This window comes from Vanellus vanellus (assembly GCF_965231255.1).
Source record: "Vanellus vanellus genome assembly, chromosome: 5".
Lineage (NCBI taxonomy): Eukaryota > Metazoa > Chordata > Aves > Charadriiformes > Charadriidae > Vanellus > Vanellus vanellus.
In genome coordinates, this window is record NC_138910.1 from 13,101,542 (window position 1) to 13,124,678 (window position 23,137).

At 42.4% G+C, this 23,137-nt stretch overlaps 1 protein-coding gene across 1 annotated transcript in view; it reads right to left on the reverse strand.

The window, feature by feature from the left end:
* Nucleotides 1–23,137, reverse strand: part of PDIA5 (protein disulfide isomerase family A member 5) — a gene marked incomplete at its 5' end in the record, with an annotated part of 106,206 nt that overhangs the window by 12,213 nt on the left and 70,856 nt on the right. Inside the window, 3 exons of the mRNA XM_082483444.1 lie at nt 3,194–3,264; nt 20,284–20,414; nt 22,378–22,541. Coding sequence (XP_082339570.1) covers nt 3,194–3,264; nt 20,284–20,414; nt 22,378–22,541 — 366 coding nt within the window. The remainder of the gene's footprint in view (nt 1–3,193; nt 3,265–20,283; nt 20,415–22,377; nt 22,542–23,137) is intronic.

Genomic DNA, 23,137 nt, shown 5'->3' on the forward strand with positions numbered 1-23,137 from the left:
ACTTCACCATATTTAATGAGTCTAATTAAAAAGAATTTCAACACATGCTTTTTAAGCAAATAAGGATCAAATTCTTGACCAAACTCAATATTTAACTCACTTGGATAACTCTGTGCAGTGATTTGGTTGGTACTATGATTGTAAATCATGGTTCAAGCCTTGAAACATGCCTGCAAAGCCAATGCATGATACACATTGGGGAGTCACCAGTTTCACAGCAGACTTGCACCCCAGCTCAACCCATTAGCTGCACCCTTTCCAGCAACCTCTGCCACAGCTGTTTCTGTACAAGCTCACCAGAACTCAGTTGCAGAGTTCTGATTTAGGTCAATACATTTGTACAGGAAGAGTCTTCTGTGAAAGTGGAGAAGACTGGTCAAACAGCAGCCCCTTTGGGGGTGTGCCAGAGATTTGTTACTGAGAGGCCTTGAGGAGTCAAGAGCTTTCCTTCAGCAAATCCAAGCTGGAGCATCACAAATCAGTTCCTTCAAGCTGAACTTTAGGATCAGCCAAAAGGCAGAATGCAGATTTTTTGAAGATTTAGCTGGTGCCCTTTCAAGAGTCTCTGGAGTAGTCAGTGAACATGCCTTCCTGCTCTTCAATCTGTTCAGCAAAGTGACAATCCTCACATTTGCATTTGCTGACGTACACTGGTCATTGCCAAAACTCATGCTGTGGAGCACAGGCCAAAGGCTTTCCCTTGGCAGCTGTATGCAAAGGCTACAGCACCCCAAGGCAAGAACGCTTCAGATGGCTTTTTTCCCCTTTTTCTTTCTCTCTTTTTTTTTTTTCTTTTTAAAGAACTCAAAGCAATATGCTTCACTAGACTAGCCTCTAGCCTCCACTGATCTAGTCTTACTGGCACTGAATTTCTCCAGGTACACGGAAAGACGCTGAGGCTCTGGTTTATGGGTTACACCCAGAGCTATGTTGTACAATAGCCACACCACTGCCCTAGGCAAGCGTGCAGGCTCAGGATTTCTGCTAAAACCACCAGCAGCGATGTAGCCAACAAGAACTGACATTTGGGGCCAATGTTCCGAGCATTGCGTTTTTAAACTCCAACTCCAGCGGTGCAGATGATGAACAAGTACACAGCATTACACACAAGCCCCGGGGGGGGGGGAGAGGGGGGGAGGGGGACTGGGCGGCTCCTGCGCCAAAACCACCCCCTTAGAGCAAATCTGCAGAGCCAGAGGCACGTATTTAACAGCTTCAAGCTCTGCTCATCTTCAAAACTCTAATGTAAAGACTCAAAGTCTCCCAAAGGATACCTTATAAGATACCATTTATAACCAGTTCAAGGCTGGAATGTTTTTGATTGTTCTTTGGCTTCTGCAGAATTAAATTTTTAATTAAAGGACCACCCCTATTGAAAAGAAGATACAGTTTAAATGCTACCACACTCTGTTAAAGTGAAAAAAACCCCTGTGGGTGGGGGGAGGAAGACACTACTACAGATTAAAAATGAAAATTAGTAATCTTTACAGTTTCTGAAAAAAGAAATACTTCTTCCCTCTTAAGCAGTAATTTTACAGAAGTTTGAAACCCTACAGAACTATGAATTAGCCAAAGTTTGAAGGCTCAGCCCAGTTTGAAACATGGGAACATGACCAGTGCTGCTTGTGGGAACAACCATATGCCCTTCTGAAGTCTTAAATAGGTTTCTTTTCTTTTCCACAAGGGCACAAACTGGCAGCAAGAAGCACCTTGGCAGGTTATGGCTGTACACAATTAAATCGGTCTCCCCAGATAATCAATCTCTGGCACATTCAGAAGTCACTGGGGTGGAATAACAACGTTTTCCCTAACGGCACACACCTCTGAAACTGTACCAGCCTTAATATTCACTACTGGCTCTCCTGTTTCAATTCATTACATTTTATACCTCCCCACTTCAGCCTTAAACTGAAGTCAAGAGTTGCAACCGTCAATCGCTGCTGTGCTCTTGGAGTCCTTTCATAACCTGCAGCCTGAACGGAAAGCTTCACAAGCCTGCATTTACCACCACCACCACGTCCAATAAACCGCACCGTGATTCAGATTGCTTGTTAATACATCCTGGGGCTCTAATAAGCAAGTTTCACATTGTTGGTACATTTGCCTCATCTCCTCTAAGTGAAATTTTAATGAGTTTAGGAAAGAGAGGCTTCACTGGGAACTACCAGAAAAGTGGGAAAACAAGGATACTTCCTCAGAGATCTGAGCACACAAATTTCCAGCAGTAAGAGAACTGAAAGCTGCATGCCTCTAAATCTTTCGTGTGCCAGAGGGCATAAGTGATGGACTTTTAATTTTATGCAGTCAGCGATACAAGAATGATTTGTGTCTTGTCAATCCGATGCATCTTCTGTGAGTTACAGAAAAGAAGAGGAAAAGAGAAAAGAACACCACAGAAATTCTTCCCTTATGGTAGCAGACAGATTAATACGGGTATAGCCGTTTCAAAATTACCTCTTCATTTCTCTATGAAATTGCCAAATCTTTTCCATGCCACACCTAAACACAAGCAATTGTGAAGTTGGAACAAATTCAGAGATCAGAATGAAATACAGTTCACTCAAAGATAATAAGCAGGTTTCTAACTAGTTATCTGGTTAAATCCAGTGGCTCAGATGTTGTTGTTTTTTAATCCCAGATATACATACACTCAGAAAGGTTCAGCTGATTCAAGGAAATTAACTGGTGCACTTCAGCCATCAAATGTATTTTCAAGGTAGAAGCACGGGGGTCCTAGAAGGGCCCAACATCCTGGACTCAAGTCAGCCAACTTACAGAAATATATTATATTTATGCTATGCAAGCAAAGATCAGTTCCATGATTGAGGTCTTCAGGACTGTCACACAACTTGTGGTTTCTCCACATTGCCCCCACTTACAGCTGACAAAAGTTGAAGAGGAATGGAGATGATGTAGATTATCTTTTATTAATCTTTCAATGAGAAAGAATGTGTTTTGCTTCACAGAAAAGAACTCTTCCACAAAGAATTAAACAGAAAAGACAACAAACAGTAGAAAATAGAGTAACTCAGTTTGACCAAAAAGATACAACCCCTAGGATGCAGATACATTTCTCTTAGTGTAACAGCAATTTTATCTACAAGCCTAACAACTGATCAATAAGCAAAGCCTGCAAAGTATAAATGGTGGAAAATGTTCTTAAATATCTGTGAAATTATTAACAGCAAGTTACCTTTCGATCTTCTTTAAAGACTTCGGCAGCAGTTGTAAAATGTGGAATGGCATTTTTACAGTGTGGGCACCCTGTTTGACATGGGAAGAAAGAAACAGCATAAACATTAGTTGTAAATAAGATACTGGGAGAAACTCAAGACACAAGGTGAATTAATGTAAAACTTGTATTAAAAATAATTCTAAACAAGAGTTCTTCAGTTCTGGGAAGAGCAGGACAAGGCATCTGTAGACCACGTGTCAGCTACATGAACTTACACACATGTTTAAAATCCCTCTCACTTCAAGCAGTTTAAGTGTACACTTTCAGTTAAGTGGCATCCCAGATAGGGACCTATGGTGCAGGGAGCTTTTCTCTATTGCCTGTCCTTTAAAAGCACTGAAAGATCACTAGCCACAAACCAACAAAATGTTTCCCTGCTGTTGTACCTCCTCATGGGCGTTACCACGTGGGTTATGACTGCTGTTGCTACAGATGCAAGCTACATTTGGGCACAGGAATTAAAATGGTGCAGTTATGAACAGGAGACTGGAATTTGGAACGGAAGTCACTGGATGAAAAACACCATATTGAAGACCAAGGGGAGTGTTTAGAAGTGTTTGGGAACTGCCTGTGTTAGGGCTAAGCCATTGGGATCACAAGGCAGGGGAAGATAAGCAAGTCCAAGAGGCCACACATCTTTCACGTACAGAGAGCAGATGTCCAGTCGTGGGTTAGGATGACTGCTGCTGGCCTTCCTGGAGACCTTCCTCCTATCCGCCACGAAACAGGCAGCCCCAGAAGAGTTTTACAGACACCCCACAGCTTTGTGTGGGAGACACTGATACTTGTTTGTACCACCACAGCATTGAACAAAAGGCCACTTCATCCCTTGCTTAAACATACACTATATTTAGTCAAACATTTCAGAAGAAGCCACGGAAGGGGAACAAGAACTGCTCTCCTGACTCAAGATTCAGAGGTGGGCGCTCTTAATTCAGAAGCAACGTTTATTGTCTATGATTAATCTAAGCAACTCTCAAAATATCAATACTGAGTAAGGCTTCGAAGAGGAACGTACTTGCTTATTTTTTTCAAACACAGCATAAAGAGGTTTTTCCCAAGCAAAGACTCAGGACACTATTTTTTGCTTAGATGCAGGGAAAAAAGGCACGGACACACTTCTGTCAAGCCTGCATAACACTAGCAAAGGCAAAAGAGTTCATCCTGCTATTATTTCTGGATAGGAACAGAACAGAGCACAGATGAGTTGCTCACAGGCTCCAATTACAGCTTATGCTACTGTTGTTCATCATTGTAAAATACTGGTAAACAAGTGGCTGTGTTACTTTTAAGTCAGTACTGAACAAATGCCCTCTTAGGAGGCTTGCAGCCACTCTCTCATAAACTGCACTCACTCTTTTAGCTGACAAGAAAAACAGTATCTGTGCATAAACACTGCACGCCCCTTTTCACAAAGGAAAGGCTGCACATCCCTTTCATCTTCACCAAAAGGCAATTTCGTTGCTTACATGCGCTGCTTTGAATTTTAGAGTATTTTTGTTTTCTTCAGAATGGGATTTTGAAAGCACTGCAATGACACACGCGTGTATAAATACAAGGAGAGTCTATGCAATAACTAAGAATGCTGAAAAGTCAAGGGGACGTTTCCTGGGAAACTGAGGCACTTCCGCAAATCCTCCTTAATGGTTTTAAACTCTTTATGCAGCATAATGGCAGTCTATCCTGATGGCAGCTGTGTTTCACTGGGAGATAGTGCAGGTCCTCTACAGCTTGCAAACTATTAACTTTGTTGAGCAGTTTGGCATTTGCCTGGGAGAAAATGGTCAAGAAAAGGAGGAGGAGGTGGAGGCTCCAGGCTGCTCACACGTCCATCAGCCCACTTTGGCGACCGATTTTCTCTCCCACCACTTGCCTGTCCTGTCTCCCTGATACTGAAAAGCCTTCAGGCCAGGCCTGACTCTTGACATATCTTGGATAATGTCCTGTACTGTGGGGTGACTGCCTAGTGTTAACTCGTTAACACTGCTCTGCACAAATAAATCAGAACTGGTGACAACATCTAAAAAGAATTCCAGAGACAAGAAAATAAGAAAAATCAGGCACACCTAAACCAAGAACACTTGTTCTAGTGTTTGTGCTTACACACTGTAGTTGACTCGAAAGTGCTTCCAACTGTTACACTAAAACGTAAAGGCTCCTAAAATCTTAAACCTTTCAGGTTCCCCTTTCTGTTTATGATCTTGAGCTTAAAATTTACATTTCACCAAACAGTAACTTTCAAACCCTCAATAAAAGATACTTCAAGAGAAATATGAGACTTCATGTCTTCTTTTTCCCCTCTAACACCTTTATGATACACCAGTTGATGCGTTTCCCACCTTGCAGGTGCTGGATCTGCAGAGGATGGGGCATTTGGTAAAGCCTCTCCTTAAGCCCCCCTAAAGCAGCAGCACCTAAGAGCTCTTCATGAGACACATTCTTCAAGAAAACCAGGACAGGATTCAACAAATAACAAGCATATTCTGTCAGACACAGGAAAGCCCAATGGTTACTAAAAATGCAAGCTGCCATTTTACAGATGGCTGGTAAGAAAACAGCCCGAGTGGCTGTTTAGCCAGTAACTGCTCAGAGCAGCATCAGCAACTGCTCGATGTCCCTTCCACCATAGCAGGTCATCACCGCATGTGTTGTTGCACTGTGTTCAATAGGTGGCATTGAGAAGGGCTTTGAGCGTGGTTCTCAGAGAAGATGCACATCTTGTAATGCCAAAAAGGAGCATCTGATTATCTAGACTGTTACGGCGTTTTGGAAAAGGTAGGCAAAATCAAACGTGCTTTGAGGTTACAGTCAACACCACTACACAGATGAGAGGAGTGCCATGTAATTCAAAACAACTGACAAAGAAACCTATGCACACAGCTTTTATTTCATCATCTTTGTGATCTTCTCATCTTTCCACTCTAATACCAAACGACAAAAAGTTACCTTCATTTACGAATCTGAAGCTCCATCCCTCCTCCCCTCACTTCTCTCTTGGCCCAGCCTCCTTTCTTTACTGCACTGTGCTTGCAAAACTAAAACACAACCATATGGCTTTTGGCAGAGCTGACTCCAAGTCCAGTAGGCATTTTGTTAGCCTTGGACATCCATCCACGGAACAGATGTGAACACTGTGTTGAATTCCCAAGGAGTTACAAGGAGTCACCAAAAAAGGGGGAAGGAGCACATCATATGGAATAGCAGAACTTCATCTGTTACAACTTAGAAGGATTGCCAAATGCAGCAAACACTTGGAAGTCACCCAACCCAGTCATTCTATTTAAAGCACACATGCCAAAAAAAATAAAAGCAGAGGTTGATGTCTTCATTTTGACAGACGGAAAACTTGTTCTCCCCATTCCCTCTTCACACCCACTATCACACATTTATTTTAAGTGTTAACACTATCTTCCAGATTTGAAAGTGCAAAGAAAGGAAATGTACTGAGCACGGTACATGAGGATAGAAGTGTGCAGGCTCCTTACAAAGGATTTTCCAGATGGGCTGCAATGGAAAGAGATTAAACTAGTGGCATCTGAAGGTGCGGGTAAGGCATCAAGAATCAAAACGTCCTGTCCCCTTCCCAGTAGTATTTATAGGACAGTAAGTTACTATGGACTAAAGAAGTGGGAAGATTCATTCCATTTTATTTTAGTTGAAAAATTTGGGTAGTATGGTAGGTGCCCATGCTTCCTACAAGGCCAAGATGTAGACTTTCAACTCAGCAGCATTGGAAGTAGCCCTTCTGGGAGCAGAGCTTTCTAACGTAGGTGCAGGGCTTTGCTTTACCAATTTTCTTTCTTTGTTTTTACATCATTGTCAAATTTGATCTTAACAAGGTTAACAGTGGATGTGAACTGAACAATAATTTCCTGTGCCTGACTCGAAAAATCTGAAAGAAATCTGTTCCTGGAACATCTAGCCTTTCCACAGGATCCCAGCACTGGTGCTCAAAAACCTCTAATCACTTCTGTGAGTCTCGAGCTAACTTCATTTCCTAATGCAGAAACACACTTGCATCACCTGGCAAGAAAGCAAGAGAGCTTGATGCCTAAGGCGCATGTGGTAGCATGTGTTAGGGCCATTCTCTGTTCCCAATCAGCAAACAATACAGCTTTATCACGGCTCTGGCCAGATGATCGCACCTCTGTGCTCAAAATTTTGCGCTCTAGAGGGCCCCCCATGGAGCCCATGGTGGTATCTGCTCTGCCTGACCGCTGGAGCCTGCCAGGGTATGAGGCCTGCCTGCTTAAACCACAGGTCCATGGATCCATATAACACACCTGCAATAGATGATTTTTAAGTTCTCTTTGCCTTTGCACTATAAATTTAAAATTTTACATGAACCCAGTATTTTCCATGGGGTTTTTTTCTAGCATTCACCTTGCAAAGTTGGTAAGGGTTGGGAAGGTACACTGCAGTACAGTCACAATAAGCACCGTCGCATTCCTCACCTTGAAAACCAAATAGTTCTCAACTGATCCAGTACATGAAAAATATGGTTTCTGTGGGTAAAAATTCAAGCGGAATGGCTGATGAACAGCAGACGAGGGAAATCAAGTAAGCAAGCAAGCAGGCTTCATTCAGACCCATTAGCACTGAGGGGCTGGAGAGGGAGTCAGATTAAATGTCCTCTAACTAGAGAGGCATTTAAAGGAAAGATAGTGGGTCTTTTGGGAGATGAAGTGATGGAAAATATATAGCCCAGCTTATTTTCCATAAACTGAATTTACTGATAGCAGGAACAATCGCCTGGTACAGTGTCTTCTCTGGGTGTCTTTGAGGAAAGAACTAATAAGCTGCCTTTGGTTTGGGCACGGAAAGGTGTGGAAGGGGCCGGCAGCAAAGCTGGATTCATCCTCATGGAAACACAGGTTTGAGGACTCTGAAGAAATAAAGAAATGAAGAAATAAAGAAGACATAAAGGTTGAGCTGGATGTGTTTTCCAAGAGAATGCCACAAAAAGTTTGTATATGTGATGTAAAATGAAGATATCACATAGGGAAATAGAAAAACTTACTAAGTGTTCACATCACCTTGCAAACTTTTTTCTTTTAAAAAACAAAAAGCAGACTGAGGAAAAAACAATACAAACCCATTTGTCAAGTAAGGTAAGAAAGGCACAAAACTGATATTAAAAACCAAGTGCACATTGCCCCCAACATAAGAGTAATCAAGCATATGTTGTGGTAGCAATTCAATAAATCCACAGAAATAATACCTTGTATTCAGAATTGTAAACATTTCCTGCAATTGTAGTGTCCCATGGGATGCAGAAGGGATATAAAGAGGATTTCAAAGCAATGGAACAATCACATGAATAACTTACAGATCTTTATTACATTCAAATGAAGAATTTTTCATTGGACAGAGTTTCTTTTTTTAACCAAGTGAATTGTTTAGAAATGATATCGAGCCAAAAGAAAAATTTAGAGATTCTTAAAACTCCAGTGTACAAAAGTATTAGGACCAGATGGCACATATAAAGATGTCTCCAGAGTAGTGCATGAAACAGATGCACCCTGTTGGACAATAGTTACCTTATTACACTTAAAATAAAATTGTGTGACATTTTCAGAATTGCCTAAAGGAATCAAGTTCCCTTTCCAAAAGACACAGGTTTCTACTTGCTTAAATATGAAAAACGTCCTTTAAGTTACTTCATGCTTTGTTTAATTTGAAACTACAAAGCTCAGTGATATAATATAACCTCTCTACAGCTGAACAGTACAAGGTTAATTCAGTTTCCTTAGAAGAGTGGAAGCTGTATTAGCATAGCACATAGAAGAGAGGTGAAGCTGTTTTTAATGAATATAAATCAAAAGCTAACTATTTGTATAAAATAGATAAAGGAAGCAAATGGACATCAAAGCAGTATCTACAGTCAGCAGAGGTAATAATGATGTTTTAAGTATATAAGGGGCTTTAAATGTATTAGAAGCAAAAGAAATCCAAACAATATAGCTTTGAAAGAAAATGATGGAGTTGTCAAAAAGAACTTCACTGAATATATAAATGAAAATATTAAGTAGGTGTGGAGAGCACCTCTATGCCTGGCGCCTCCAAAATGCTGTTTGCAGTTCTGGGACCACAGATCAAGAATGAGTTCAAACTGGAGGGGGCTCAGAAGACCCACAAGAAAAATAACAGGACTGGAAGGTGTGCTTCATTGCAAAGAAAGTCAGGAAGCTCGGTATGTCAATAGCTTAAATCCAAAGATTAAGAAGTGATAGAAATCAGAAAGAGTCAGTCTGGTTTTCATTACGACGAACTATTCAAGCTGGGTGCCAAAGGCTAAGTAACCTCCAGAGCTGGCTGAGAGCTGAAGCCAGTCCAATTCAGACAGGAAATTCACATTCCCCATCACTAGTCATTTTTCAGTCTGAAAGTAAACGGGTTTCTAAAAAAGATGCTTTCATGCAGTGGCTCTTCACTTGATCAGACTGCAGCCTGTCCTTGACTCATATCGCTGAGCTGATAATTCTACAAAGGTGCTACGGTTTTACTGTCCTTGTACCAGTCTCCCGAGCAGCCAGGGGCTACAGCACACCAGCCCCACAGGTCAGGCAAGGACATCAGCCCCTGCTGACCCTAACCTGAGCACCTCAACCAAAGTGGCTCTACCAGTGCAGATCAGGCGTTTTGACTTCAGAAAGCACTACTTTATACTTTTTGCCCACCACTAATACAGAATGACGTATAACTCCACCCATGTTGTTTCTGTGTGTGCATTTAGCATCTTGTACATAATAAAATCTGGTAAGTAAAGTAACAAAGCAGCGTACATGTATTTTACATGAGATTTTTCAGAGATAGTATAAACAGGCATATATTTTAATGTTGTAGACTGCTTCCATACCAAGTATACTAACTTAAACTGTCAGTATTTTCATAGCAAAGTCCTGGCCAACTCCTTAGAGGAGATCTGAAAGCCCAGTGATTTGTGAGACCATGGCATTTGTGCTGTCTGTGCTCTGTCCTCAGCATGAGCAAGGGCTCTGCTCCTCCTTCAGCCCCCAGCTTCCTTTAGTACCTCTCAACGGGTGATCTCAAATGCTTTAACTAATATCAATTAATTACGCTTCAAATTGCTCCTAAGAGAGGCAGACATGATTATCCCCCTCTGTCATTACACCCAAGGTTAAACGGAGTCAGGAAGAGGTTAAGTGACTCTCAGGGAGCATGGCTGCAAGGTGCTGACTCCATTCATTCAACTGCAACACCATCAGGGCCCCAGAGGGCTCAGCCCATGGCAGGATGGAGCCCTCAGCGTGCAAAGTGCAGAGCAAGGAATGACTTTCCGATTCTCCATCTCTGCTTGAAATCATTGCCATCTAAATAACAGGGGTAGATACTGCCCTCCGTTATTGGTTTTTAAATGACTGCAATTCTAAGCAAGTGAAAGCAGCACATTGCACAGCTATCAAAGCCAGCCCGGGAGCTCGTAGACCGCAGAGTAAAGCAAAGGCTGTTTCCACTTCAAGAGTTCCAAGCGATTAACTAGAATTAAAACAAGAATATTACTTGGTCAATCAAGGAAAGACAGGCCACAGACAGTAATTGCACAGATAAGAGCTGAAAACGGGTATACTGCTTAAACCAACACAATTCGCGTAGCTACAGAAGTTATTGAATCCACAGGCAAATTTGAGGCATTTGGAGATGTTACTGAAAGGTTAATTCGCTTTTGTTCTACTGGTAGAGAATGAGGGCCTTTTAATTGAATATCTGGAACCAAAGCTCATTTTATGACATGACCTGACACAGAGCATAATCATATTTCCAAGACACAAGACATTAGTAATTGAAAGGAGGGAGATTTGTCCTTTGATTTGAAAAAGGTCATGAAGTTTTTAGTTAAGCATCAGGTCAACCAGGGCTTGCCTTGCTACTCTCAACAACAACAGCAACCTACTGCCAATTTCACAGCATGCTGGTGGGTTTTTTGTGGTTTTTCTCCAAGCTATCTGAACTCTTATTTTGTAGCACTTTGGGGGTATACAGAAGAGACAGGGGATACACAAAACCAAATCGTTGGAAACCGCAGCCTTAGACGTGAACAACTGCAATAGCAGCAACAAAGTCATCAGAACAGGCCAAATTGCAAAGGTGAGAAGAGGAGAAAGACTCAGCACAAAACTCCTGGACTGTTTTATCTACTACAAAAGGCAAGGATATGACTGACTGCAGTGAATTACAAACAACATGACAGCATTTGGCATCAAGCAATCCTTTAAGATGGAAAGCTGCACCGCAAGCCACCTCTGGACAAGAAGGGCTAAAAAGCAATCCAGAACAAGACTTAAATGTTGGCTCCAGTAGACCCAGATTTTCTGGACAAACTATGTCACTGCCCTGCACGGCACAAACAAAGCTGATAACAGCAGTTAACCAAGTCAGCATCAGCAAAATGGTTAACTGCAAAAATCGTTAAAAAGCAAACAAAAGCATGTCAGTGGATGCAACTGGCAATCAGAAGATAAACAGCTCTGAGTTAGCAGTGGTCCAGCAGAGCGCTGGGGGAGGCACCACTGAATTACTGCTGCGCTACATGAGGCTCAAAACCAGCCCCTGTTATGACCACATTGCATCACCAGAAAAAGCATCTGTCTTCTTGGAAATGGGTTTGACAACAATGCATAAGGATGGGTGGCATATTCGTACTTAAATGTCTCCTAAGGTACCCCACAGAGACTTTACATGGCATTGCTCCACCACGCAGCTGTGTCTGTGTGGAAGGAATTTCATGGGGCAAGGTCAACCACTTCCCTCCTCTTCCCCTTCTCGCAAGCCTGAGCTGTTTATATACAGGTAATATTCTTCACACCAATTCAAGCGGCTGTAACATTTTAGGGTTGCTATAGATTTAAAGCATGAGTGCTGTTTTAAAAAACAAAGGGAGCTGAATCACCCCGACAGATTTAAGTTTAATGCCACAGCTCCATGACAGCCACCTCTGAGCACTTCTGCTACGTGCAGGCCAGTGAAGTGCCTCAACTTCTGAGTTGAGAGCAGTTAAAACTGTTCTCTCAGTGCTAATTAATATCCTCGACACAAACAGTGGGGCTAAGAGCAGTTTTGACAGCCTGATTGCAGAGACCACTCTATAAATTCATCCTTTATCAAAACCAGCCTGCTAATGGGCTCTATGGCATCCGTGCTATTTACACCAACAGGAATACATCTCTCTAACACCAGCCTGTAGCAAGAACACCACTAACGCACGAGAGAAACCAGTTAGTGGCAGAGCTAACATATCAAAATTCTGCAGTGCCAGCCCACGCAGGATTTAAAGCCTTATTATCAGAGGGTCCAGACCTCGCTTCTGCCTCAGTCAACAACCAGAAAATCCTTCCTGCAAGGGTTTTTGCCTTGAAATGGATTCTTTCTGTTCAGCATGTTTTTAATAATATTTTGATAGCTCAAGCTTCATTTACAAACACGCACGTTTTGTTCAGGTTCTTTGATACAGCCTCCTAATGAAAACTTAACAAGATCTGCTCGCCAGCGATGTGAAAACCTCTTGGTGGGAGCCAATCTGAGGCCATCATGGGACAGTGAATTCGTCTGTGCTGCTGTTTGCTTGGTGCATCTGGACCCATTAACTGTTATTTTAGCCCCCTCTGTGCATCCTTCATACAGAACTATGCCACCCAGGTCTGCTCAGCACTGAGACCCAGACCGGACATCCCACGTCCAGCAGCCACAGGTTGAGGCCTCACAGTCAGTGAAAATTGCTGTGTTTCGTTACTGCAGTCCTAGCAAGAACACAACATTATCTCACCAAACCCTCCTGTGCAAAGGCTGAGACACGGTGCAACCAGCTTTGTCCCAGCTTACTTCAAAAAATGGCAGGGGTGAAAAGGGAACATTACCACTGCCTTAAGAACAGCTTTTTGATGACAGCTTGGGTCCCACGAGCAAGCTAGTAGGGCTGGAGGAGCAGAGTGTCCCTGGCTGTTAACATTAATAGCCAAAACACAGTCTGCACCCACTCTGCACACAGTGCAACCCACTCTGGCAAGCACTCTCAGCTAAGTGCTTTTTTGTCGTTGTATATTCCTCGATGCATAACTTGGACAGAAGAAACCAGGCAGCATTTACTATGAAAGGACAGAGAAGGAGCGTACGAAGATACAGAATGATTAATATTTTGAGCAAAGCCTATGGGTAAAATTAATGCAAGTTTACTTTAGCTCTCAGCATTTTACGCACTGCTGAGGAAACAGAGAGGGACGGGCAGGACTAATTTAGTCAGAACTGAAAAAAAGTGTTCCCTATCTGATTTCTTACCACTGAAGAAATCTCTTATCTGATTTCTTACTTACTTCTTACTGATGGCCAGGAGATGACCAATCAGACAGCAATGATGTCAAGATTTCTGCTTGATTTGGAAGCCAAAGAACTTTCTTGTTTTACATCAGAACAATACCCAGGTACCATCTCCCGGTAACAGCTTAGAACAACACCGAGCCTTTTAATGGCTCAAACACCATCCCAAAGTCTTCTGTGATTACATCAGTCTGCAACCCAGATTAGGCACCCTCATTCACCTCTTCCAGCCCTGAAAGAAAAACCCTACAAAAAATTTAAGTGAAGAGCGAAGGAGGCTGATGCCTCTTAATTACATATCCTCTTGTTGCAGCACAACCACTTACTCAATACAAAAATACTCATTAAAATCATCTTCAGTACTTTTTATTCCTGGGTGTTCTCTGGGTTACCCCTGTGGGTCAGGCTTCACCAGAAAATAACCTTTTCCAGCTGACAAAAATAATTTCCAGTGAAGTGAAAGTTTCACTGCTGAACAGAGAACCGGAAATCAGCTCCCAGCAAAGTATTTATTAAAAATAACCATTCTGAGAACCCTGTTGAGTCCCACAAATTGAGGCCATTTGGCAAGTTAATAACATTGGCAACTGCCGTCCTTACGAACCATTAAAAGGGAGCATTTTCCCCTTATTATTTCTCATTGCTGCTGAAAGTCTTTGTATTTTAAGAACACTTATTACCTTGTGTTTTTACAAAAGTAGGAACTAAATGAATTTGCTCAGTGCCAAGCCCTTCCACTAAAAGTGACTGATCTAAAAGAAAAAAAAAGTGCTTCCCCCCCATCTGAACCTGTTAATGACTGGTCTATTATATATAATTCCTGTTTCTGACACAGTTGATTCATTTGTAGTCTCTTTAGAGGCACCAATCTCGACCAAAAAATGATACAAATGTGTTTTCACGTGTTGGTCCCTCATTCTTATGAGCCACAAGTTGATAGCCTCTGTTTCTGTGCAAGAATTAGTAGGAGGTGTTATTAAACCTTTCCTATTTAGAGAAAATCAGAACTCAACGGTCAGCGTAAAAAAAATCCCAAACCACAACCAAAAACAAACCCCCAAACAAGCAAACAAAAAAATCCACTGTGTATTTCAACTCCAGTGTTACTATTCCTAGAAACACAGCTTTACAGTGGTTGGAAGGCCCTTCTGGAGATCATCTAGTCCAACTACCCTGCTCAAAACGGGGTCAACTAGAGCAGGTTGGCCACCACTGTGTCCAGTTGGGTTCTGAATACCTCCAAGGCCATCCTTGGACTCCACACGCTCTCTAGTCAGCCTGTTCCAATGTTCAACCACTGCCACATTAAAAAAAACCAACCAAACAAACAACAAACACTTCCTCTTATGTTTAAGCAAAATTTTCCTGTGTTTTAATTTGTGCCCATTGCCTCTTTTCCTGTCCCTGGGCACTGCAGAGAAGAGTCTGGGTCTTGTCTTCTTCACCCCTGTCGTGGTTTGGCCTCAGCCAGCATCAAAGAACCATGCAGCCCCTCGCTCAACTCCCACAGCCGTGGGAAAAATCGTCAGAAAAAGGCAAAACTCGCGGGTTGAAATAGTGCAATTTAACAGAACAGCCAAAGGGAAGAACAAATAAAAACAATAACACCGATAAGTATAAGGATGCGATTACAGTACCGCAGTGCACAGACCGGACCCGCACCGCCGCAGCCCACCCCCGAGTGGTGACTGCCCCTGCCCCCCCCTCCTCCCCCCCCAGCTAGCTCCTCTTATAGCTGGGCATGGGTCAGGTGGTATGGAATACCTGCCTCCCCTGCCGGCTCCTTGGGGAAATTAACCCCATCCCTGCCGGAACCAGGACAACCCCCCACATTAGGCACTTATGCATTAGGAAAGAATTTTTCACAGAAAGGGTGGTCGGGCATTGGAATAGACTGCCCAGAGAGGTGGTTGAGTCACCATCCCTGGATGTGTTTAAGAGACGTTTAGATGTGGTGTTGGGGGATATGGTGTAGGGGAGAACTTTGTAGAGTAGGGCAGATGATTGGACTCAATGATCCCAAGGGTCTCTTCCAACCTAGGCAATTCTATGATTCTATGATTCTATACTGAGAAGATCCTCCTGAGTCTCCTCTTCCCCAGGCTGAACAGTCCCAGCTCTCTCAGCCTCCCCTCCTATGTCAGGTGCTCCAGACCCTTAATCAACCTCGTGGCCCTTCACTGGATCCACTCCAGATTGTCAACGTCCTTTCTGAACTGGGGAGTCCAGAACTGGACACAGCAATCCAATTGTGCTGAGCAGAGGGAAAGGATCAGCTCCCTTGACCTGCAGTGATGCTCTAATGCAATCAAGGATGCTCATCTACAGTGTCTGTGTCCCCAGCCCTGAATTGTTTCTACAAGAGCAGAAAAGACCTAGCATAAGTTTGAGGGAGCATCACCCAAGAACAGCTAAAAGTTGATGGTCACATCACCAAATTATGACATCAAAAAGGCCTATTGTCCTGGTTTGAGGTAAACCAGGACCAAAGCTTGACCCAGGGATGAACAAGGCAGAAGAGGGAACCATGTGAGTTTTAGTTATAGAATATGATGGTCATTAATTTGGTGTAGGTCTTTGCACTGGCTTGACAAGAAATTCCATATGGGATTCCAAAGGCTTCTCCAGACAGAAATTTGGGTTAAAAACACAATACACTCCTGAATAACTGTCTGCATCTCCCCATTTCACTGAAAAATGCTCACCTAGCTTCAATCACATTTTTTTTCCCCTTAATTCAGTTTGAGTAATGCAGCAAAACCACTTCCAACTGAGAAGACATATTATCTACTGGAACTTTGTTGCCCTTTGTGATTCTGACAACTAATCACAACCAACTGCTTCTATTTTGCACAGTTTTCAGTGCTATAGTAGGAGGAGGTTAAAATTTAATGCATTGGCAAAGTCAAATCTCAATTATCTGGGATAACGGAGTGGAGAGAACACATAATAGAAAAAATGCAGATAAAACACATTCAGATAAGCTATATGAACAAACAGTGAGGACATGAGAGAAAGAAGAAAGAGAAGTCAGTGTGTTGATCCCAGAAGAGGCACTGATGCAAACTGGTCAGTCCAGGACACTAGGCATTTAATGCTGCAAGTCTTGAAACAAGCTCTGGACGTAGACTGCAGACACGCAGCTAGTGTACTTCTGGCTGTAGCTGGTTAAGCACTGCAGTCTAACTGGGCTAGGCTGGGTTTATTCTTGTCCATTTGGCTCACCTCCTGATTTGGTCCATAGCCCCCCCAAATCCTGACCATCCACACACCAGGCTACGTGCGTACACCAAACCATACTCAGACTAGTTGTCTCCTCTCCCCATCTCTGGATGAAGCCAAGCAGTTACAAAAGGAAACTTGGAGTAGTTGATGGTATCCAATACTCCACGGACTGGTCTATGGAGATAATATAGACGCAGACCCCATAAACCCTCCCCAAATGCCTCTCAAATGCTGGTGCAATAAGGCTACTGCTTTCAAATGCTCCTCAAATCCCTCATGGCAGTACCCAGGACACAACATACACCTGTAGCATCATGCTTCACTTCAGCAGACTGGACCATTTTCCTCCTCTTATTTTAGGCATTTTGAACTCAGAGATAAGGGAGTGAGATGACAATTACATTTTAGGACCACAAGAGCCCCACAAGGGTCCAGAGAAGAGCTGTGCCAGATGCTGTGCAGCACAGACGCCAGCAGTCTGCTCCAAGTGCTAGCCCTGGGAAGCACTGACGAGTGCCAGCCCGCACCACAAGCCTGCATGGCATAGTGGCCACACAGGGTACAGACATATCCAATGGACACCTGGATGAAGATCAGGTCCAAGGCAGTTATTGGCTCAAGTAGCATTAGCTCTTCTGCAGCTGGCACTTTTGCCCCAAGTCAGTACTAGGAACCTGCCCATACTGCTGCCTTCTGCCCCAAATTAGTCATGACAGTGCACAGAGATACCACTGGGGAGGAAAAGGAATGTGAAATCAAGAACATCACTCTCTGTGGGCGTGAAGTCTACAGGAGTGGATTTTTTTCCCAATAATTTCAAGAGTTTTGATTCTGATCCTCAGTCCTTAAAATATTCCATGGGCACCAGGAATAACCTTTATGCTTCACCACATTCAGGGTGATAGAGTAATGAGTTCCCCATCTTTTCCATGTGGATGTAGCAGTCTTCTCTTCCAGAGCTAAATCACTGTGAAGCACTGTTCAGTACCATTAAAGCACCACTCAGCTCAGTCCAGACTTATCGGCATAGCAGCAGATTGATGGTTCTCCTATACATTTTAAGTAATCTGGACTGGAAGCTGCCACAGAAAATTCAGTTCTCATTTTAATTTGCATGTAAGATATATATCTGTGGCCTTTGCCTAAACGTTTGTCACTCTAGCTGAAAGCTTTACAAAGGTCAGAATATTCAACTTTCTGCTTTAAATTCCAATGACAGATGAGAGATACATTTCTTAGCATAAATATTTATATATAAACATACTTTCTATATGCATGTATACACACACACCCCAATCTTAAAATATCTCAGCATATGTGTAAGTGTAACAAATACTGCCATAGAGTCACAAGTGAATGGAGTAACATACTGTGAGTCTGCACTGACCTAAGATGTGGATATGAATAGAAAAAGAAAATTATTTGAGATAACATGGCCTGGCAATTTTAGCAGTGTTCCTTCTGCACTAAAATAAGCAAGTTAAGACTAATTGGCAATGTAAGCTCTAAGAGGTCTCAAGATTGAGAAAATGGTAAACAAAAGCTAATCTATCAAATTTAGCAGGAGGCACATTATCACTGCAGAAAAGCAGAAAAATAGAATGGTTTGTACCGTTTTATTGCATTAATGATTGTTTCACAGAAACCAAAGACTTAAAATATTCATCTGCTACTTTCCCCCGCACCCAACGAAGGGCAGGCTCGTTGCACTCCCTTTGTGCACCTGCTTTCTGCTTTGCACACAGACACTTCCACATTTAGAGAGAACAAATCTGACAAATCAGAAACTGTGCATGACCCACATACTGACAACACAACAGCAATGCTGACTGTCTTAGGAGTCACAGGAAGGCCAGAAGCGGTTCCAGTTAACACCCCTCTGGTCCTGTATATAGGTGGTGTCACGCAGCGCTGTAACCGAACAGTGCAAGGAGAATGTGTCTGAAGGGCAGCCTTAAAGGACCCAACAGTCTTGCATCAGGCAAGCCCTGCTGTTACAGCCCATCCATACAGACGGGGCCAGGGTGATCTTTATTCACCTCTCCGGGAGTAAGGCTAGAAGTCAACCCGCAAACAATGGTATTATAATTAGCCAATAAATCGGGCAAGTTGACTTGCGTTTTCAACCCTCAGAGCCACATACTCATTGCACGTAGTGTCTTTGCTTTAAACATGGCCTTAAAAAAGACCAAGAATTTTAGTGCCTTAAAAAAATGCAGCTAAAACCCAAAAGGGAAATAAATCTCTCTCTTCCACAGAAAGTCACTCATTGAGTAAAGGGAACTCAAGAGACGGCAAACTCCTAAATCTTACTATTTCATGTGCAATCATTTGATTTTAAAGTTACGGCTTGCTCTCAACCAGTAGAGGTCCCTGAATCAGAAATTCCTGGCACATGGGCAATTTTTAGTCAATAGGTGGTGGGAACTGAAGTTGAGAAGGGATTAAGTCCCCTTCCCTTTTCTTTTACAACCTTCCAGAAATCTCCCTTCTGAATTGCACCCCTCCCTTCTCCCACATCTCACATCCAGCAGGGCTTTGCGGGAGCCCAAAAGCATTCATGTTTAATTCTCTAACGGAAAAGCAAAATAAGGGGCTGCCTGATTAAACATTAAGGACCTGAGCTTTTCTCCATTTCTGGAAAATACCTTCAGTTTAATGGGAACAAGTTAGTAACTGCTTATCTGAAGGTTATCCATGAATTGCAGGGCTGGCCGTGTGATAGGGAAGAATTTTTCTTGCATCTGGGGGACTGAGTCATGGTGCTATAAAAGCAAGTTAATACTATCTAATATTAAGTGCCAGGATTATCTTCTCCCTTTGACAGAGCCCTCAATAGTTAAGAACCTGTACCAAGCCTGCCTGTATCCAGGACAACACAGGGAAAGAGAAGAGGTCCCTCCCATCCACCTAATTTATAAAGGGCCAGATTCAAAACTTCTCTAGAAATATTCTCAGGAGCTTCAAAAAGAAACCATGTGCGTGATGCACACAAAACAATCTGGGAGGAGGAAGCTATGCCCATATTCCCAGTGGAGATTTAAATGTAGATGTACTACAGACAAAATTTATTCCATCAAAATTTGTTCTCAGCCTCTGGGGACTGATTCCTCCAACACCACTATATTGATTTCAGTACTGAAGTGCTGCACTAATGAGTCAGGCTCTCCATGTCCATTATGCTACTATAAAGGATCACATTTTGTTATACGGACCATAAAATAGAGCAGAGGAAAATAAATCTGTTTTGTTACGTACCCCTGCCTGCTTTGGTGTCTGCATTAATGCAGTAACTCTTTAAATAAACAGTGTATACTGTTTTGTATCCATTTATAAAGATACAAACAATGGTGCCAATGATGGTCCCATGCATTCATATTCAGACTCAGCTCTTTACCCTTAAAAGTCTGGGGACAGTGAGGGAATTAATTCAGGTTTTCGTAAACTGTAGAGTTTATAAAACCCATTCACACAGAGAGGTATTTACTCACATGGTGCATAGAACATGACAAGGGCGTGCTTCTTCTTCTTCAAGGACTCCCTGAAGTCTTCTCCAGCAAGGTGGATAATGCTAGTCTGTTTTTCTTCCCATGCAGGCTCAGGTGGAGGTGGTGCTTCAGGACTACAAAAGGAAGGAAATGAGATTGGTTTGAAAATGTTTCTGGAAGCAGGCAAAGGGGCATCACTGGTCATAACTACCATGAGGAACTGAGGTCATACAATCCTTCAGGGTGCCTGTGCAGTAGAAAAAAGTGCTTGATATTTCCAATACTAGATAACAACAAAAAAGATGCAAGTTAATTTCTGTAACTCAATAAAAATGTAATTTAAGTGATCGTACTCAGGTGTATAAGTAAGAATGAAGAATAAAGATTTCCTACATTGCATCCATCATCTGGGTGGAAAGAACATTGCTCTTTATCACTGTGTCATCCATAGGCATGAACTGAGAAGAACAGCAAGCAGGTGGAATCAAAAGGCAACCGATATAGAACAGCATCTTCCATTCAAACATCCTTTTTGTACTCTTTATCGCTATCATGCAAACTTCTATAAAGAATTTCATGACCTTCTCTTGAATTCAGATATTAAAGCCAGGATGCAATAATCAGCGTCGTTCCACTTGGAAGACTGGGGGTGACCGAATTGGAATATTTTACCTTGATAAAGAGAATGTCAGGTTTCAATTATGACTGCACATACTGACTAGGATCAGAGCAATCCCGCACATCTAGAGCGCCTCTAACAAAACTTTTGCTATTCACCAGCTCACAGACTTCTCTCAGACTCATTAAATTCATTCCTGCTGTATCTTAAATAGTGATTACTTATATAAAATCATCAGAATGGTGCCACAGTATAAAGACCTTCATATGTCGCCTTGGTAATAAATTAGCTTTTCAGACTTTTCTGTCACTTTGAATGACACCATTTTAAGTTGTATCAGGTACGTAAAAACCAAGTGGAGAAAAACTTCATTTTTAAAGTCCTACTCAAGGTCACTTGGTGGACATCTGTTGCATTTCCACCGATACTAGTTTGCCAGTTGTTAGCAAAAGAATTAGGGCAGCTGGTCTGAATTTTCACACGAACACAGTAGGTGTGAGCTATCATCGATTACAGTTACAGTCAGAGGTGTGACTTCATCTCACACAGACCTTCCCATACTGACCTGAAATAAGCTACGCAGATACTGGTAACAGCCTAGTGTGGCAGCACAGACTACAGTCACCACAGAGGCACCGGAACCGAAACCCACACAGCTGTGACTAGACCACTCATTGGGGTAGGTTTACACAAGTGTCCTGGAACCTCCCCCCACCAAATAAGAGGGGAAACTTAAGATTACATTCCTCACACCAACTGCGCTTAACAGTTAAATGATTTAAAAACTTCACAAAACACTGGCAGTTTTTTTTTTTCCCATTGAATAATGCAGAACATACATTAGGCTTACAGTACCTAAAGGAAATGCATTTTTTATTCCAGAATACTTAAAGAGAGAATTGTACCAGCAATTTACTTCTTTGAAATGAAATTATTTTCATCATACATCAAACTTAATTCTACATATTTTAGCACACCACCCAAGAAAAGTTGGTTAGTGCAGACAAAGGTGCTGTTTTTGCTGGTCTCGCTGGCTTTCCCTCAGCCCCACGTAGCTGGTATTCTAGGCATTGGCTCTGAAATGCTTGAAAGAGAAAAGTACAACTACAGAAATTCACTTACTAACAGTGAAATCTGCTGCTTAGAGAGAACAACAAATGTTCTGTTTATTTTTCAGAGCCACTGCTATTCCTTCTCTAGTGAGAGGCTTAGGGTACATTCAAAAAATATTTATTTTGGGAAAGAATTACCAGGACAACTATGAAAAACCCAGCAGCAAATAAAGGATTTGGTGTATTAGAGACCATAATTAACATACATGTTTGTATGGCTTTGAATACTGGAATTCAATTTGGTTTTGTTAGCAAGGGATTTAGGCAGTCGATGAAGCTAAGTTTAAGACTTACTTCCCCACCAAAACAGTCTTCAGGAGCCACTAATCAGGAACCCGAATACTATCTCAGACTGTCAAAACTTACTTCTGCAGCCAGTCGATGATCTTCTTCTTTGTTCTGAGGTGTGGCAGAGTGTATTTCTCCTCTCCATCTTTAAAATACTTCAAAGTAGGAAACCCTGAGATGTGATATCTTTCTGCCAGCGCCTTGTTGACGGTAGCATCGACTGCTGCAAGGACACCTGGACTCTAAAACAGAGACCACTAACTGTAAATCCCAGCAACTACACACACCCCTTTGGCAGGAAACAGTGGACTTGGGGACAATCACTCACAATCTAAGTGCCTTCCCTTTCTCAGGTACTCGGCACAGACACACAGAAAGACAGAGAGGAATGATGCAAACCCAGGAAGGGACATCTTATGGACTACATGTAGCTAGAGTGCTACCTGTTTTCCTCTCATTTCTGACAAGATTCCCTGTATGTAACTCACTTCATAATGCTTAAGAGTTTTTCCCAGGAATGGCACTACCTCCCACAAATCCCAGTTTCTCCCAGAAGAAACGAGCGTTGTTAAAGACAAGTTTACTTCAAGGAAAATTCATCTTTCCTTAACTTGGGGGCATCTTTACATGGACCGTCTTTAGAATCACAGGAGAACAGACACTTGTAGAGTGTGATTGATCTGATCTTTGTTTTTCTGATCCCCTCCTTCTTCTCCAACAACTACAAAAGGACTCTAGATGTCTCCACCAAAGATGCTTGAAGTATGGGGGAGACTAATTCTACTTCTCTTCTTGCATGGTGTACACAGCATAAGACCGAATCAATAACACTAATACT